The following is an 18,677-nucleotide window of genomic DNA, read 5'->3' as shown; positions in this document are numbered from 1 at the left end:
TGGTCGAAAGCACCGTGAAACAGGGTCCCGTTAACAACGTCTGGTGTCACTCGAGACCCATTGGGAACCGCCCTCGGCCCCTGCAGTTGTAAAAACAGGCGGGATCTCCGCAGAAAGCCACGGTACCCATACAAGCCAGGGCTCACACACCAACCCGCCGTCGCCGAGGGCTGCATGCGGCGCAGCGGGACGCCACGTCAGGCCCCGGGCCCCGCCGCTCGCCGCGCCTCAGCGCCGCGCCACCGCCCCTCACCGGCGCTCGGGCTCCGGCTCCTCCAGGCAGCACGGCAGCGCCAGCAGCTCCAGCGTCTGCGGGGCCAGGCGGAGGGCCCAGGCCGCGGGCCGGCAGCCCCCGGCGGCGGGGCGCTCACGGCGGCCGGGCCCGCCCTCCGCCGCGGCGGCTGCGGGACGCCGTCCGCGGAGCCATGGCAACGGGCCCCACCCGCAAGGCCTGCCGCGGCGCCGGTTGGAGCAGCGAGGACGGCGACACTTCCGCCCGCGGGCGGCAGGAAGTGACGCATGGCGCGGGGTCGGGTGGCGGAGCGGGGGTCCGGCCCGGCGGGGCCGCCGCTGCTTCCCCGGCCGCGCCTTCCCCCGGCCTCTCCCGCAGAGGCAGCCGCCCCGTCCCACCGGCCCCTGCCTGCCAGCGCGCTCCCCGCTGCACGGACGCTCCGCCAGCCCCGCCACCAGCCTGCGGCCCCCATCGACGCCCCTGCCGTCAGCGGTTGCTGAGCAGGCCGCCCGCCCGCCTCGGGAGCAAACCCCGGCGGCCGGTTCACCCTCGAAGACCTCCCCTTGGGGAGCAGATCCGTCCAACTCGAGCGTCCCATCTCCCGAGAGGCAGAACGTTGTCATACATTCCTCCTATTTGCTGCTGTTGTCCCGCAAGTGTGAGGTCGTTCACCCGGTGTGCGAGACGCCAACAGACACACAGGGCAGAGGTGTTTTTATTTCATGTCTGCGCAGAGATGGGTGCTAGGTGGTAGCGCCACAAAGCTAGCACACAGTTCGGTCATACAGGTACAGTATTTATACAGTCCAGTTATGCATATGCATAAGTTATTACACAACAGAGTTTTCTATTGGCCTACATTTCTCTTATTTCAATTTAAAGCTACAGTGCTACTTTAATATTCTGCGCATGCTCAAAGGTGAGGGGTCTCTGCTTGGGCCGGGGTCTCCAGCTCGAGGGGTGTGACTTTTAGTATTATAATGAGGATAGTTTGCATGAGGGTGCTTCTTATCACACTTCTACTAGTTGTTTCAGATGGTTCCCAAAACATTTTAATTAGCTTACATAGTTGTTTAGGACGTGCTTCTCTCCCAAGGACGGTAATTCTTGTTTAGATGATCTGCTTTCCAGCCTGAATCCTCCTTATCAGCTTTATGTAAGCCTTGGCCTTCCACCAGCTCCTGTTAGACTACACTGTTAGACTGCACTACCAGGCAACTGTTGTTCCACAAATAATCTCACTCCTGGATGTTTTTCTCATTCAATACGCATTAATCTACTTCAGTAACCTCTTCCCCACCTTCAGCCAACCTCCCTGCTGTTACGAGCATCTGGCTAACTCGAGACTTCCTATTTAAGCCAGAACTGCGGTTAAGTTGAAAATATAAATGGTTAGATCTTCACTGGAGAGTAGTTATCTGAGGAGACTTCATGCACTCCAGGTAAATTATTGTTGGGTCAAGAAATATTTCCCCCACATCATGGCATGTTTCAGAGAATATTGCATATAATGTGACACCCAAGTGCAACAATTCCCACCACACATTGACCATCCTGAACTTTATCCACCTCTGCTTCCTCCAGTCTGTTTGAAAGGAGAGGTGAGAAGTTCAGATGGGCTTCTTAAGCTACATAAGAATGAGAAGAAACTGGAGGAAATATGGAATAGTGACTTAGGTGATGGAAGTAGAAGAAGAAGAAAAAAATCTCAGGCAGTTTATGACTGCAGGCTAGAAGGAGGTGATATCAAACACGAGTATAAGCCATTATGAGTGGCCTGTTTGCTTTCATTGTAATACCGAACTTACGCTTTGACATTCTAGCTTTTAAATGGTTAGGAGACAATAGTGTGATGACCAAAAGCTATGCATACTTTTCTCATAACTCTCCCTTGATAGAAGTCTATCAGAGAGTATGGGCTAGCTGGAAAAATTATAAAGTTATTAACCTGTGTTTGAATACACTGATCTTTAGCGCTCTTTGACATCAATAGTTATTAGCATTTGCACTAAAAATCACTTCAACTTTGCTTGAACTGAAGTTACACCTAGCAAGATGGCAAGCATTTAAGATCAACCATCACAGCAATACCACACAAATTTATAAATATAGAAGCAAAATAATGACTTATCTAATAGAAACAGTAAGGATTTTTAAACAGGATGATTGCTTCTAATGGAGTTGAATTTTGCTAGAATTAGCACCTGTGTCTGTTCAATGAGATATGTAATTTTTATTGACCAGAAGTGGTTACAGACTTAGCTTCCTTTATCCTAAAGAATAAATCACCATTTGCAATATTTGGGCTGATTAGCATGGATAAAACCATTCGAACTTCTGTGAATCCACAGAAGTGTCAGGGATTCATATGGCTTATAGAAAAAATGTGCCTTTATTTTCAAGAATGAAAATAATTTTATTAATTGTACCTTTTCTGCAGGCTCTGGGCACTATTCATTTCATCCACAGAAGAAATATGGAAAGTGATACAAACTGCCAAGATACAATTAAATGCTAGATTTGTTCTCTTTCTTGAGCCCAAGCTGAAAAAGCGATAAAACAGTGATCCCTTTATATTAGTGAAACGTAATTGGTAAGAAATTTAAGAAGTTAGATGTACTACAGGAGATAAGTCATCGATACATTCACAAGTGTTACTTAAATGAATATAAAAAGGCAGATTTCATTATTAAGTCACATATGCTGAGTAATAGTTTAAACTGATCCTTGTAAGTCAGGTATTCTTCTCAATTGTTCTCTTTTGCTTTAGAAAAATGATAAGGGTAATTGAGTGAAAAGCAGAAATTGTTACTTGGCTTACAAAGAGCCTTTGTAAAACCTGTCTTACTTGTAGGTCACCTTCCAACAATAGTAATGTATAGAAGAGTGCATTTTGGTTTGAGAAAAAGTGTAATTTGCCATTGTAAACAGAGAAAAATTTTATTAATGTGGGCTGTAGCGCGACGTGGCAAAAACTGCCAGAAAATTACATCAAAGTTTTAATGACATGTAGGAATCAGATTAAAGGTTAAGAAAACTGGTCTTCTTGATCCCGTATATTGCTTGGATACATACGAGAGGAGCAAGTTGTATCCATTAGAAGATCCAGGGCACTGACCAGAAGATTCACATTTATTTATGAACTCTGAAAAACCCTGAAAATTCAACACTTTGCTTATGATACATTTCATCCTGTGTTGGGTGTTTTCCTGTTTCTAAATACAGTCGTGTCCTATGATTCTAACTACTATCTTTATGTTAAGTAGCTCGATGCTTCACAGCCTAATTACCTACTGCAGTCATAATAATCTTGTTTATTTAGAAATGTCTTTGCTGTCTAGCCTGGGCAAAGTCAGCTATTGATTCTTTTAAGATAATAATCAAAAGATATTTGTTTATAGCCTTCATTCACCAAATTCCCTGAAATGGATTTTATGATATTTTAACCTAGTTAGGACCTGCTGAAAATGGATTTGGAATGGTACTGGTGCCAAATCTTAAAGAATAGCATTTATGGCATAATAAAGTACTGGTTTTAACTTTGCAAAATGAGTTTAGCTGTAATCTTTGAAAACTAGATCCTACTTGCTTCTGATTTGTGTCCCGTCTCTCCAGGAGTGTTGCTGTTTCGCTGGCCAGGGCTTCTGCTTTTTGTGGAGGGAACACTGTGGCACGACAGGTGAGAGACTGAGCTTCTGCATCAGCACCGCTCTGTCTCACCATGGCTTCCCACTCAGTTTAGATTAACTTGACCTCTAAGGAACTGATGTTTACAGTTGCACGTAACATCTTTTTAAAACAACATACCCTTTTATTGCTTAACTAAACCACACTATTTAGGGTCCCTTATGTTAGAATGGAACAACAAAGCTTCTGTGGCTGTTCGTGATGTGTCTGTTTGTCTCTTTGGCCTGGAAATGTTCAGATTCAGTGACAGAATGGAACTGGCAATGCACAATAAAGCTCCTCTCCCCTTCCAGCTACCTCAGGTTTTTGCTTCAGATTCTAACTATGATCATTTTACACATTCAGTCTCTTTTGACTGAAGTCATCAAGAGTTGATGTTGGCTCATTAATTTCTGACTGAGTCTCCAAGGTAACCAGGTTTATGTGCTAACAGTTCTTGATATTTTTTCTTACAACCCAAAATCTCTTAGTCCTGTATTTCAGAGAAACAAATAATTTTCTAAGTTAGAGTGGGCCACAATACAAGTATGACAATTAAAACCCTATACATTTCCTATTTTTCCTCGTTATCTGAGGCGTGTTTGTTGACCTAAGAGTCAACAATATATCTATTCTGTTCTCACTGGCTTTGTTGGAAAAAGTGAACACATCTTCAGGCATATAGATCCTTCTGCAAGTCTGATAAAGCAGCAGCACAATTCATAAGAGAGAGTTGCTCTTTGTTTAAACTAATTACACTAATTCCTTGGACAATTTGGAAGAAAAGAGTGTAGCAGCATTTTGAGAAGAGAGCTATATTTGCAGGGGGAGAGAATGACAGATCATAAACCCCCAGGAAACAGAGATAAATGGAACAAAGAAGTGGGACAAGATTTGATTGCGCATTCAGATCAAAGTCTTTATCAAGCTATTGCCCTACTGTTATCATTAAACTGTAATGGTCCTCACATTCATAGGCCATCTGATTTCACCATGCTGCTACTACTATTTTTTTAACCAGGATCCGTTCATAAAATTATTTGCAATTATGTCATATCTGAACGCCAAGGCTGTGAGTCAAGACTAAATTTATTCATTGCCAGTTTGTATCCATTTCTTTTTGGCCAACACTGTGCTTTAACTTAATGAGCACTTCTCACTCCCTAGTATTTCATCTGTGATGTATTTATAGAGATCCCTTCTTAACCTTCATTAGATAAAGCAAGCCAAGAACAGTTAGTCTCCTCTTGTTAGACAGTCACCAGTGCCCTGATGGTTTTAATTTCCCTTTGGTCACATTCCAGTCAAAATTCAACATCCTTCAGCAGTGTTGACCAGAAATGCAGATGGTATTCCCCATGAAGTCTCACAAGTCCTTTCTACAAGAAATACTTATTTATTTTGGATACGTTCTCCCCTGCTGTATTCTAGGATCCTATTTATCCTTTTGAAAGCTACATCACATCAGAAGCTGCAGTGATTCTGCAGTTGAATAGCACGTGTGGGTGTTTCTCCTCTCGTGATGGTTTCCAGAGATGAGATTCTGCTAATAGCAGAAATACTGATCTGCCACCAGGTGGATGATTCTTCTGTTGAATTGCATTTAGTCACATATGCAATTCCATCGCTAATCTTCAAAAGTTTCCCATACAACGTTTCAGAAATCTTTATTGTAAAAATGCTGCTGAGCTCTGAGTCATAGTGTAAGTCAGTAGCACACTAAGTGCCAGGGTAATTAATGAAAATATTAAAGTCAGTCCCAAGTTGGATCTTTGAAGAGCTCCACTACCAATTTTCTTTCAGTGTAACAATTCCTTTAAGTTATCTTCAGTTGTCTCTCCCCTAGCCAGGCCCATCGCCACCTTTTATTTCTTATTCTAATCCCTATGTTCCTTGGTTTGATAATGCCTCGTATTATGCAGTGTCAGAACCTTTATTTAGATACAGCAAGATTAGATATACTAAATTTCCTCTAGTAATTTTATATCAAATTCAGATGGGCGTGCACAAAAATCCCTGTTCAGTTGAAAGGCCCAGGTCTGATACAGTAAGCTGATTATATTTGGGATTCTTACTCTGAATTACTAATTGATTAATGTTTAATTTTCATAAAATTGCCCTTGTATATAAATCACAATTTGAAGAATGCTTACATTTTTGTGTATGGATAATGTAACTTGTAACTAGTGCTTCTTTATAAAAATGTTTCAATTATGCTTGAGTAAGTACAGCAACTCTCAAATTAGAACTTTGAAAATGTCAAATCAGAAAAATAATTCCATATTGTACATTTAGGTATGGAAAAACTAGGTTAGGAAAGGTTTAGTTATTTACACATATGAGTAGGACATCAGTCAGGATGAACTGATGTCTTCCCTCCTCTCTGATGGCTCTACCTGCATTATTTTTTCTCGTTAGATAGTGGCATTAAATAGCTGTGATCTGACCTTGCTGTAACAGTTAGCTCTGTGCAACGCAGATGGAAACAAAGCAGGTTTTTAATTGTAATGAGGTAAGTTCTCTCCCTACGTTTCATCAGGGCTAGGACATGACTTGCTGAGCTGGTTATGTAGCACATAACCACAGCCCTTTCCCACAGGAAGGACTCGGCAGTGGAACAACAAAGCTGGTTAATGTAATTATGTCCTATTCCATGACTCTTGAAACATGAACGATGAAATGTGGTTTTCTGCTACAATCACCTCTCTGTAAGAAGTGACAATTCCTCCTTTTGCTGCTTACTGATGGGAGAAAGGTGAGGAAAGGTGTGCGTTGCAAAGTTGTGGAGGATAGAGGGGATGACACTTCCCCTTGAATCAGTCTCAGTTTCCAAAGCCTTTCCGTTGCGAGGCCACACATGGAAGTGCTGGCTACTTGCTACCTCACTGGAGTATTTTTTCACTTCAGGAGTAGGCTGTATTGCACCTTCTTTTCTACCATAGTTCTTACTGTTTTTATCAAGATTAATCTATTAATAATATTTCCTGTAATTGTGAGTGGCAATTTCCTGCTTCTGGTATTTCTGTATTGCCTACTTCCCCTACCTCCTTCATGGTCTGTCCTTGTCAGAACTCTGTTCTGCTCTTGGTATTTGCCAAAGTACCTCCTTTCCTCAACCCTAAATTTGCCATTAACCAACATGAAAGGGAGAGAAGGTAATTATTTCATTTCCTATAACTGATAACGAAATACAGACATTGCAAACACTTTTATATCTTGTAAGGTTTATTAAAATAGGAAAGATAACCCTTTCTAAATGTCATACACGTTATAAAGCTTGTTTACATCACATTATTACCACTAGTTTTTCTCAGAGGAAACAGCATTGTAGATCCCTTTTCTTTCTGATAGCATCTTAAGGCTCTATGCAGAATGACCACCACAAATGCCATCTACACTTCTGAGTAGAAATGAGAGACTTGACCTGCGTCATCGCTCACATTCAGAGGCTCACTTATCAAGTGGGATACCACCCGAGACCTTGAGATATGAGCAAATGTCTATATTTATCACCAACAGCCGTTTTTCCACAAACTCTTGCCACATGATGTCATAGCGTGGATTACATCTCTAAGGACTGGTGCACCCATACAGTGAATAAGATTTTAACATGACAGTATAGGAGAAGCTGAAGAACAAATTGTGAGGCAAAGCTCTCTGAGACACAGCCCTTGTTTTATGCAGCATATTCACACCTCAGAAGTAAGTGTGGATACACTGTCTCTCCTTTTTATGTTAGTGGTACGTTTAGAGTTGAACGAAGTAGGTAGTCTAGTTAATACCAACACTTAAGCCATCACAAAGCAGCTGGCATCAGGAGAAGAAAAAAGAAAAAAGAGTGGGGAAGAGCAGAATTGGTTCTTTTGACAGTGCTGTTGGCTCGTGACATCTTTAAAGGTTCATTAACTATATCCCGAATAAGTTACCTGTAACTTGGTAATTTTATGAAAGGAATGATATGATATGATATGATATGATCACCTGCAGGCAACAGAGGATAAAACTGATGATTCAGGAAGTTCCTTCTAGTTCCAGCATATAGGTATATTTTCCCTGTGTTGGAAGATCCTTGATATATATTTCTATTTTCTATTAATTTTTAAATTTTGTCCTTGATATACCACTTCAAATTATTAATAAAAATTAATTAAAAAAACTTCATTTCCCAATTACGTACAAAGAGGTATTAATTCATTAAATACTTCAGCCAGAAATATCTTTGGCTGAAGGGCTGTTATGTTAGCATTAAAAAAAAAAGAGCAGTGGAAATGCTTATTCAGTGTCATTCGATACATCATTTAAGCTAACTTCTCCTCCCTTCTTCACTAACAAATGATCCTGGTGATGTAATTGATTTGTTCCTTCTATGTCAATCATGTATCTACTACACATTAAAGTTAAAAGTAGTTCGACTCTCAGGCATCTAGTTTTACGTCAGTGAATACCACTGTTGTTCCACAGCTGGTTTTGTATCATGGTTTGCCTTCTAAACAATCTAAACAATTCCTGGAATGTGCAGCGTAACCAGCGATAACAGTCACGTCAGGAGAAACTTTAACCACAGGAGATGTTCATGCTTTATTACTACAGAGATTGTTTTGAGATCTCTTCTGTATTAGCAAAGGACTGTACATTACCCTATAATGAGTGGACCAGAAGCCCGGGATTGTTAATCTACAGAAGACAGTGAAAGGCATCTCTGTAGTGTGTTCTCCTTGCTCTCCAAGCTCCTCTAGTGCCTGTGAGGCCACAACATGCAGGCAAAAGTGACAGAAGTGGCAAATGCAGGAATATTCTAGAAGCAATCAATCTGTGTGTTGTGGTTTATGCAGGCCACACTAAAGCAAAGTTTAGTTTTTCCCTGGAATCAACAGCAGCTCAGAGAAACAGCAAAAACCCATAGCAAAAGGCACTAAAGGCACAACCGTGTACCCCTGGCTTTTATAGATACCCTTGCATTGAAGACATTCAAATTCTTCCTTGAAATCTTTTTCACAAGAACTGTATTCATAGCACTTGAACATTCCTCTCTGGAGCAAACCACAGTTTAGGACGTTATTGTTAAAACCAGATGTCAGACATCTAAGAAAATGACCTTTTAGGTAAGTGCTGATTTCTGGTAACTGCTAGTATGAAAGCTGAAAACTAGCCATGAAATGCTTGTGCTGCAGCCGTTCAATGGGATTTTTGTCATCGATCATCCAGAGAGACTGGATTCCCCCCAGGCCAAGTATGTGTGACTAACTCTGGGTGCTCAGTTATGGAAAATGTTGGTTACATTACATTGTCACTATTTAATAACAACACGGGTAAAACACACCAAGGTGAGCTTCTCTTTCCATTTACTTCACATGGGAGGTAATAAATATGTTGCAAGTAGTATACTATTAACACTAAGACAGTGGTGTAAATGTTTATTGTGTCTCTCAGTTACCTAATAACAGATTTTGATTGTATTTTAACCTTATTAGCAAGCTTACTATGTGCATTTTAACTGAAAATATAGGGAAGACATTATATCTGTTTATAAATGAAAAGAGAATAAAAGAACAATTTGTCTGCTACCATTACCAAAAACTGCTGGCATATTTAGCATGTATTTCAGGATACTCCTCAGGATTTTTGTTCAGAGATAAACAAGCTTTTTTGTCCAGAATATGCTATAGTAGAGCATCAGAATACTAACATGATGGTGCTTTGGGCATACATAATAAATCTATTTCTTTCCTCAAATGAAGCACCAGAAGCATTGTACCTCATTGTAACTAACAATCAGAATTAAACAGCTGCCCATCTGTTAATGTACCACTGTTGCAAATAACCTATGGTTTTGGAGAGGCGAAACAGTCATTAGCGGGAGTTTCTGTAATATCCTAGAAGAAAGAAAATTGCAGGACTGAGTATTCAACATGCAGCACTCACTTATGACAGAAGTGCTCTTATTCTGCTGGATCCATTTACTGTTCTCTAACAGAAAGAGCTGCCTTCCTCTCTCCCTCTCTCTGTTACCAGACTATTGAAGAATTTAAACCCACCATCCTGTAGTCAGCTCTGGCATTTACTGGCAGACAGAGCAAATTCACCAAGCAAAACCACAGAGATCCCTTTTTTAAACTAAAAAAAGTAGGCAGAAGGGCTGGTGAGTATGAAGTGATGTACATCTTTATTATAATAACAATGAACAAACCCACAATGAACAGCTACTGGCACATTTAAAACCTCCTAGGAGGGGGCGACTTCCAGTGATTTTACATTACATCACCTTTAAAAATACTAGAACACATTTTAAGTTGGAAATACACCTTGTAAAGTTTTGACTAAGAAGTAAAACTAAACAGGAATCTTTCCTTTGCTCCAAGCCTTCATTTCAAGGAGGAAAGATTTCAATTTACCACCACTTGATCAATATATATTCCTCTCTAAGCAATGATCAGTTCAGAAATAAAGACTTGCTAACTGATCTCACAAGCTATATTTAAAACAAAGTTCTGAACATTCTGAAATACAAGAGTCACTCTGTAATTTCAGAGCAGTTGTAATACCTTATCCCCCTGTAACAGGCTGCCAGAAATGCTCCTGGCTGATGCCCATCACCATTTGTTCTAAAGATATCAATTTTCTGGCTGTAGCAGGTAAGTCAGGACATTTGGGCTTCGATTCCCATCTGATATACCTCTTGCATTTCAACTTCAGAAGCAATAATTTTGGAGATACATTGACTCTCTAAATTTTTATTAAGAGGTTCTCAATAACACATAGAATTACCTGCTGCGTTTTATCCAAAACAAAAAAGTAAGGTGGGTGTGAAAACTGTTCCCTGAAATATCCAGTTTTTAGCACCAAGGATTTCAGCATTTTTCCTTCAATGTGCAAGTTAGCCGAGGAGATCAGAACACCTTTTCTGGATAAAGAGAATGAAATTCCGTATTGTGTTGCTGGTAGCCCTGGAATCAGCTGCAGAGATTGAAGATAGGAAATAGATCCCTGGACATGGATCCAAAAGACAACCAAGGCTCCAAAAGACAACCAACGCTCCAAAGAAACAATTATTTTTGACATTACAGTCTGTTGCACGTGATCCTCTTAGTTACGTCTTTTTAAGTAGTGTAAATAGGACAAGGAAAAGAAATTTTTCAGAATATCCAAATAGAGGTTTTTGTTTTGTTTATTTTTTAAAGTTCTGCAATCTGATGGGATTAGTAAGACTTTTCTGAAGGTATTTGAGACTATGGGATGGAATCCAGAAATTTTTTTAAGTATAACTGTGAAATTACATCTATCAATACCTTTTTTTTCCATTTTGGTAGGAATAAATATGCGTTAACATTTGATCACAGTGTAAACTGGTGTTTCTTGGTCAGCATGCCTGGCAGAACATAATCAAATCCAGTGTGTACAGATAACGTCATTGTTCATGGACAAAGGGTTAGATAGGACTTTATTTATACCACAGCTAAGGCTAAAAGGCATGGCTTAATATTAAGACAGTACAGGCACTAATAAACCAATTATCAATGATCTTTGAAACCTATATTTTAAATCTGGTCTCTCCTGTTATTATGTGATGATTTATATCATACTTTTTATGTATGCATGCACTGCATTTTCCGAAGTAGCATTACAGGTGGGCAAATAGCAGCTTGTGCCAGTGACTGTCAGAAAACTAATGAATGAATATTATTCCTAACGTAGCTGCAAATTATGAATCATGACACTGATTATACACAGGCAGAAGCATCATCCCTTTTCAACAATAACATGGATACAACATAGCATCAGTCAACTGCAGGTAGAACGTCTCCGATAATTTATACTTGATGATCAAGTCTAAAAATCAAACTGCCTGGCTGACAAATTGTTTCACGAGAAATTGCTTTCGCTACCTTCTGCGGCATTTTCCAGGTCGGCCCCTGAGAACACCCAATGCAGTGTTCCCCTCTTTGAAGTTTCCCCAACACTTCCCGTTATCAAACGATTTCACAGTTAGTACCCAGTAGCAGAAGTTATGTGCCGACAGCCCGACACGGAGAGCAGGCATTTCTCCCCGAAACACTCCTCAGGCCCCGGCAGCCGTTTCCACGAGCCTTCCCGCGCCTCCCTCCGGCAGCGGCCGGCGCGCACGACCCCGCCACAGCCTCGGCTACAGAGCGCGGCTACCCCGGCACCGGCTGCTAGGCGGCGGGGCTGAAGCAGGCCCGGGAAGCGGGAATCCGGCCCCACGCGCCAGAGCCCAGGCCAGGCAAGGCCAGGTCCACCACACACCGCTCGCCCCTCCCCCGGGGACAGGGGAGGGGATCGCTCTCAGGCCCGGACCCCCCAGAGGAGACGGGAGCGGACCCCCTCTCAGGCCCGGATGCCCGGAGGAGACGGGAGCGGACCCACTCTCACGCCCGGACGCCCGGAGGACACGGGAGCGGACCCCCTCTCAGGCCCGGACCCCCAGAGGCCACGGGAGCGGACCGCCTCTCAGGCCTGGACCCCCAGAGGCCACGGGAGCGGACCCCCTCTCAGGCCCGGCCCCCCAAAGGCCACGGGAGCGGACCCCCTCTCAGGCCCGGACGCCCGGAGGACACGGCAGCGGCCGCTCCCCCACGCCCGGCCCCCCCCCCTCAGGCCCGGCGCCGCTGAGGGGCGAACCGCCCCGCCCCCGCTGCGGCCCGGCCCCGCCCGGCCCCGCCCCGCCCCGCGCCCCCTTTCGCCAGGGGGCGGGGCGGCACTCGGTGAGGTCACGCACTTCGGCCCCGCCCCCCGCGCGTCCCAACGTGCCTTGGCCCTGAGGTAAACACGGGCGCGGCCCCGCCCCCGGGCCCGGCCTCCAGCAGCTTCCAGAAGGGCCTGAGCGCCGCGGCCGCGCGCGCCCGCGAGGGGCCGGGCCGGGCCGGGCGCGGCGGGGCCGCGCGGCGCTGGTGGCGCAGTCGGAATTGCCGGCGGCGGCGGCGGCGGGCCCAGGCGGCAGCGGGGCGCGCGGGGGCGGGGCGCGGGCGGCGGCGGCGGGGGGGTGATGCCCTTGTTTATTTTTACCCGGGCGGCTCATCCTCTCCGGCAGCCCCAGCGCGGCCCCCGCCGCCGCTCCCCGCCCCGGCTCCGACGGCGCCGCCTATAAAGCGCCGCGCGCGGGGAGCCGAGGATGCAGCTCTACAGCTCCGTGATCACCCACTACCCGGCGGGCGGGACGGCCGCCGCCGCAGCCGCCGCGGCCCCGCCGAGCGCCGCCGGAGTCTTCAAGGTCTCCTTGTCGCCGGGACCCCCCTCCGCGGAGGCAGCGAGCGCCGCCGAGGCCGCGGGCCCGAGCCCGTCCGCCGAGAGCCCCGCCAAGGACGGCTTCGTTCCCGGGGGGGCGAGCAGCAGCAGCAGCACCGCCGCCATGCCCGCCTTCTCCTCCTGCCTGGAGGTGATGCCGAGCGGCCCCGCGGCGGGCCCCGGCGGCCGGCCGGCCGGCGGCCCGCAGTACAGCTCCTGCGCGCAGGTCACCGTCAGCCGCCGCCGGCCGCTGGAGCGGATCGTGCCCATCCGCATCGTGCAGCGAGCCGAGGCCCCCGGCGAGCTGGTGCCGGCCTCGCCGCGCAGCCGCGCCTGGCTGGAGGGCATCCTGGAGAGCATGCGGCAGGCCGGGGGGGACGGCGAGGCCGCCGCCCTGCCGCCGTCCGCCGAGGAGCCCAGCAACCGCAGCCTGCGCCTCAGCGAGCACTGCCAGGCGCTGCAGGCGGCGGCCGCCGGCGGCCAGCCCGGGCCGGTCCCCGGCTGTCGCCCCGCGGAGAGGAGCGGCAGCCAGGCGCAGCCCGCCGCCGGCCCCTCGCTCGGGGAGGAGGAGGAGGACGGAGCGGGTCCCGATGTGCGCAGGGGGCCGGGCGGCAGGCCGGAGCGCAGCGAGAAGCTGGCGCTGTACCTGGCCGAGGTGGAGAAGCAGGACAAGTACCTGCGGCAGAAGGGCCGGTTCCGCTTCCACATCATCCCCGACGGGAACTGCCTCTACCGCGCCGTCTGCAAGGCGGTGTACGGGGACCAGCGGCTGCACGGCGAGCTCCGCGAGCAGACCGTGCACTACATCGCCGACCACCTGGACCACTTCAACCCTATCATCGAGGGCGACGTGGGAGAGTTCCTCATCGGCGCCGCCCAGGACGGGGCCTGGGCCGGCTACCCGGAGCTGCTGGCCATGGGGCAGATGCTGAACGTGAACATCCACCTCACCACGGGCGGGCGGCCCGAGAGCCCCACCGTTTCCACCATGGTTCACTACCTGGGGCCCGAGGACCCGACACGGCCCAGTATCTGGCTGAGCTGGCTTAGCAATGGGCACTACGATGCAGTGCTGGACCGCGTGTGCCCCAACCCGGAGTACGAGGCGTGGTGCAGGCAGACTCAGGTACAGCGCAGACGGGATGAGGAGCTGGCCAAGTCCATGGCGGTGTCCTTGTCCAAGATGTACATTGAGCAGAATGCCTGCTCTTGAGACCGCCTGGGCCGCAGGCTGGGAGCTCTGCTGCGGGGACTGAGACAGACAGAAGGTGTGCTGGCTGTGATGGTGATGCCTTAATCCTTAACGAAGCAGCAGCACCCCAGACTGAGAAGGCCTGTAGATTGTGGGGGATAAATACAAACGTGTTTGTAACATTCTGTTGTAAAAACTTAGCCTCGGATTATTTGCAAGCAGATTCTCCGTGTGTGTTGGTGTCTCCCCTCCCCACTGTCTATTTTCTATAAGAATGTATTTTTTGCACAATATTTTTAAACTGTTACCTCCATCTTCTACATCTTACATTAGTATCTGGCTTTCAGCTGTACAGCCAAAACCGTTTGTAAACAGTTTTTGTAAATAAGGCTTATGATGTAACAGCTATTTTTTGCTGTGTTTTTTACCCATAAACCTTATATTTTTACCAAATGAAGTTGATGTCAAACTGACCCTCCCTAATTGATGAAAGCGTGTGAGTGTTTTCTTGCAAAACTAAAACAATGGTTTTTGTAAAAGTGCAGCAAAGTATGAACGGACTGCTTTTCAGAACAGTTGCTTTCTCTGCCTGGAGCACAGAACAGGTCCTTTGAGCCAGTTGGAATGCAGCTACACATGAACAGTACAGGGAGCAATTGACTCTTCTGTATTTAATCATTATTTTGAGTAAACTGGCCCCTTGTTGCCTGGTTGGCTCACCCTCTGCTCCATTTATATTATTTATCTGTAATAACAGAACATTAACTTGCAATAGAATGTTGTGACTAGATAATAGTCTCCTGCTTTGGCAGTAATTGCCTTGGCTGCACCTCGGTGTTTGCGTTCTTGTTTCTGGGGTTATGGTGTCTTTTGTATAAGCCCTGCTTCTTTTTTGGCACTGGTGTTGCACCAACAAATCATTATCTGATCACAACATTTTATTCACTTGACGTTATTTTCTAATCAAGAAATCAGGAATGGTATTCTACATTATGGTTTAAAAGAAAAAAAAGTATTTAAATTGAGGTTTGTATGGTTTGCTGGGTCAAACATTTAAATGTTTCCAATCTGAATTCTGTCTCTTCTACTTTCTGATTAACTTGTTAGATATATTTATTAAGTAATGCAGTTTGTACTTTTTTATTTTGTAATATATTGTGATTTTTGGAATTTATACTGTATTTGTATAATAGGAATATTCACAGCTAAAATGGAATGAATAAAGAATATAATTTTACTTGTGCTCTTTTTTTTTCCACCCTTTGCATTCCTGGTGTGGTGAGGAACTGCAGGTGGGTTCCCAAGACCCTTTATTTAGCTTCTCTGCCTTAGTTTCCCCAGTTAAGAGGCGGGAAGAAGAGTCATGGTACTTTACAAATGTCAACCACTGATAATCCTGGTGCCTGTGAATATGTGAAAGAAATGCAAGCATTTAAAGACAAGTGAGTATCTGTAATTCTTTTGTAACTGTGAGAGATCTTAGCATAGCTCTTTGCCAATGCGAAACATTTTTGTCTGTTAATATGCTTTAGAAGAGGGGTTCTCGAGCATAGTACCCGGGCTGGTAATGCCAGTGGTTGTGATGAGCCAGGTCCCTGCTGGGCCACGCACACTTGGGCTTGGACTTCAGTAATGGGGCATCTCCAGTGTGCAGCCAGTTGTTTTAGATTTGCCCTGTCACCAGCGATACCTCAGCAACCCTCTTCTTGCTACTTGAATAGAGGTAATGTCATAAGGAAATAACAGCTTTTTGTTCCCCTTACAGGATGGAAATGCCTTGCAAGTTGTTAAACAGTACTCTTGTGTTTGTGTGTGCGTGCGGGCATTTACAAATCTACCCCCGATCTCTAAAAATACTAGAAGGCCATCCTTAAATGACAGAAGGGTACTGGGTTAAAATTAGGGTTAAAAATGAACTCGATAGCGGAAATGCAGTGGTCTTAATTGAGATCGCTTGTGATAAAGAGCTGCAGGATTGATTGTATATTTGGTACTGTTTTATGTGATGAAAAGAGTAGATTTAAATTAATTTATGTTATTTCCAAAATACTGATAAATGCAGACTATGTTTTTCCTCATTTTCTTCACACACAATCATGCTTTTTCTTTAAAGGTCAAATAATGGTGGTAAAAGCAGTCTTGCTAGTCCACTACTGCTTAACTTCACTGAATCTCTGGAAAGCTGAGTTCTGAGGTGAGAGCAATGCAAAGGTGCAGGCATGGATGTGCTCATGAGGAACAGAGATAGCGATGAGGAAAATGGCTACTCAGGTGGCCATAAGCACAAAAATATTAATACGGCGTCACTAAATATCAGTGATGTGCTTGACCCATTAAAAACTTTGTATCCAGACTGCTTAGGCTTTGGGTTGGATATGATAAATTAATTCAAAGTTGTCAATATCCCAAAGGTTTTAAAAAACATTTTGGTTTTAAAATTACCATTCTCAGCTATGTCATGAATTGTGATTACAAGTTTTGTTTGTGTTTTGCGGCACAAACCTTAGAAACACTCATAGAGTAAGCTAAGCAAAGAAGGATTGATACTGCATAGTGTTTGCTCTCTGAGGTATAATTTATATTAAAATATCAAAAAGTAGTGGTAAAAATGAACCGCGCAGAACTCTAGGATAAGTTCCCACAGGGTTCCTTAGCAATTTTGATGCTACTTCATGAGTCACAGGGGCATGCAGATAACTTTAAGGAATTTGAAAAAAACTAGGTTACTTGTTGAACTAGTTTGCAAAGACATTGAGGATGTATTGCTGAAGCATGTAACAAGGCACTTTTTGCAGCTTGCATTACATACCGTGCCTATTCTAAAAGGAAATGACAAAAATGGCATGTCGGACATTTCAGGCACATGGAAAGTGAAAACTTTTTTTTATAGCTCTGGTGTTTAAAGTTCAGCTGAGACAGAGTTCAGATGCAAGCTAGTGGTGTCTTGCCTGAGCAATAGTAGAGGCAGTTTTATGGAGTGGTTTTATACAGGCAGTGATCCTAATATGGACAAAGCTTTACAAAACTGCTTGTAACATTGTTGCTTGCCCCCAGCAAAAGCACAAGTAGATGCAAGTTTTCCCTTACTGTCCCTCGTTCAACAGTTCCTGTAATGGGGGAAGGACAAATGTTGTTCTCGCTCATAATTTCACTACCCGATTATTTTAACCTTGGCTAATCACTTGCATAACCCAGCTAATCCTTAGACCTTTCTGGGGACGTTGGTCAACACACTCTTTATTAGTGACAATAAGAGGAGGAGAGCTTGATTTTCAGTGTTTTGTTGTGTGGTCCTTTAAGTCAGGTAGAAAATGCTTTAATTGTAAACTGAGCAGATGGGAACTGGAGTCTGCTCCTGCAGACTCCTCATCGACATAAAACTTTGCAACGCCATCTTCGCTTGTATTTCATGATACAATTGTGACTTAGCTGACATGCTGGATGCTTCATTTCAGGAGTTTCTTAGGTTGCTGAGACTATGCCGTTCTGTCAGTAAACGTGCAATGGATATGTTAGAATTTTCGTGTGTATTGAACAGACTCTGTTACACAAAGCAAGGTTTGCAAGAACCGAATTGGTTTGTACGTACAATGATGCATCACAAAATAAGGGTGGTGGGCAAGTGGGAAAGGGAAGATTTGTGTAAGTGTCGTTGTTCTTCATCTCAGTCAATGGTTTTCTTTTCAGAAAGTTCAGTGGGTGATTCTTTGTGCTTCGTAACTTACTTAGGATGCATAAAAGTTGCCTAATGCCAGCTACTGGGTTTATCTGTCCTGTTGTACTTGGCTGGTACATTACATGTGTACAAGATAAATCTGTTGCATTAATGTCAGTTGTAAATAAAGGTGTATTTCAGTACTCCTTGTACATGTACAAAACCACGTGCATCCACATGTTTCTTTTGTCTGCTTTTGCTTTTATTATGTTGGAATTAGTTGATAGGATTTTTGAGGGTAAAATTCTAATTTTGGTTTCGTGGTGTGTCAGTGCACACATATATGGTTTCTGAATCCAAGCAGAAAATGACGACAGGTATCTCACAGCAGGGACAAGTACCTGGCATTAACAGTTTTTTGCTTATTTTTTGCTTATACTCTTTCATACATATTTAACACTTTATTGATATGCATTGATAAGTGTTCCTAGGATGTTGGTGCAAAATGATGCAAAATGAAAAAACCCTCAGCTTTGGTGATAAAAAGATTGTCCCATTTCTGAACGGCATGGTTATATGAAAGTATGCAGCATGCAGAAAAGTTGTGAATAACCGTTTGAAAGGACATGAGCTCTGCCAAATGCAGTTCTGTAGTCACTGGGACTTTTTTAAAGAAGCAGAAAAACTTGAAC

General features: G+C 44.7%; 2 protein-coding genes across 2 annotated transcripts in view; one reads left to right on the top strand and one right to left on the bottom strand.

Moving 5' to 3' along the window:
- The window catches only part of C2H10orf67 (chromosome 2 C10orf67 homolog), a gene marked incomplete at its 5' end in the record, with an annotated part of 46,990 nt that extends 46,495 nt beyond the window's left edge, over window positions 1–495 (bottom strand). The window contains 1 exon segment of the mRNA XM_075495419.1: window positions 254–495. Coding sequence (XP_075351534.1) covers window positions 254–495 — 242 coding nt within the window.
- Window positions 496–12,760: 12,265 nt separating this feature from the next.
- Window positions 12,761–18,289, top strand: OTUD1 (OTU deubiquitinase 1). Its single transcript, XM_075492667.1, has one exon. It carries the CDS (start codon window positions 13,026–13,028, stop codon window positions 14,349–14,351), a length of 1,326 nt encoding a protein of 441 aa, XP_075348782.1. The 5' UTR covers window positions 12,761–13,025; the 3' UTR covers window positions 14,352–18,289.
- The last annotated feature ends 388 nt before the right edge of the window (window positions 18,290–18,677 follow it).

This window comes from Mycteria americana, chromosome 2 (genome assembly GCF_035582795.1).
Source record: "Mycteria americana isolate JAX WOST 10 ecotype Jacksonville Zoo and Gardens chromosome 2, USCA_MyAme_1.0, whole genome shotgun sequence".
NCBI classification, from domain to species: Eukaryota; Metazoa; Chordata; class Aves; order Ciconiiformes; family Ciconiidae; genus Mycteria; species Mycteria americana.
Note: the sequence above shows the minus strand (reverse complement) of the source record. Positions and strands in the feature narration are given on the sequence as shown.

Excerpts from the sequence above, each read along its gene's own strand:
- OTUD1 (XM_075492667.1), top strand. The coding sequence starts at position 13,026 with ATGCAGCTCTACAGCTCCGTGATCACCCACTACCCGGCGGGCGGGACG.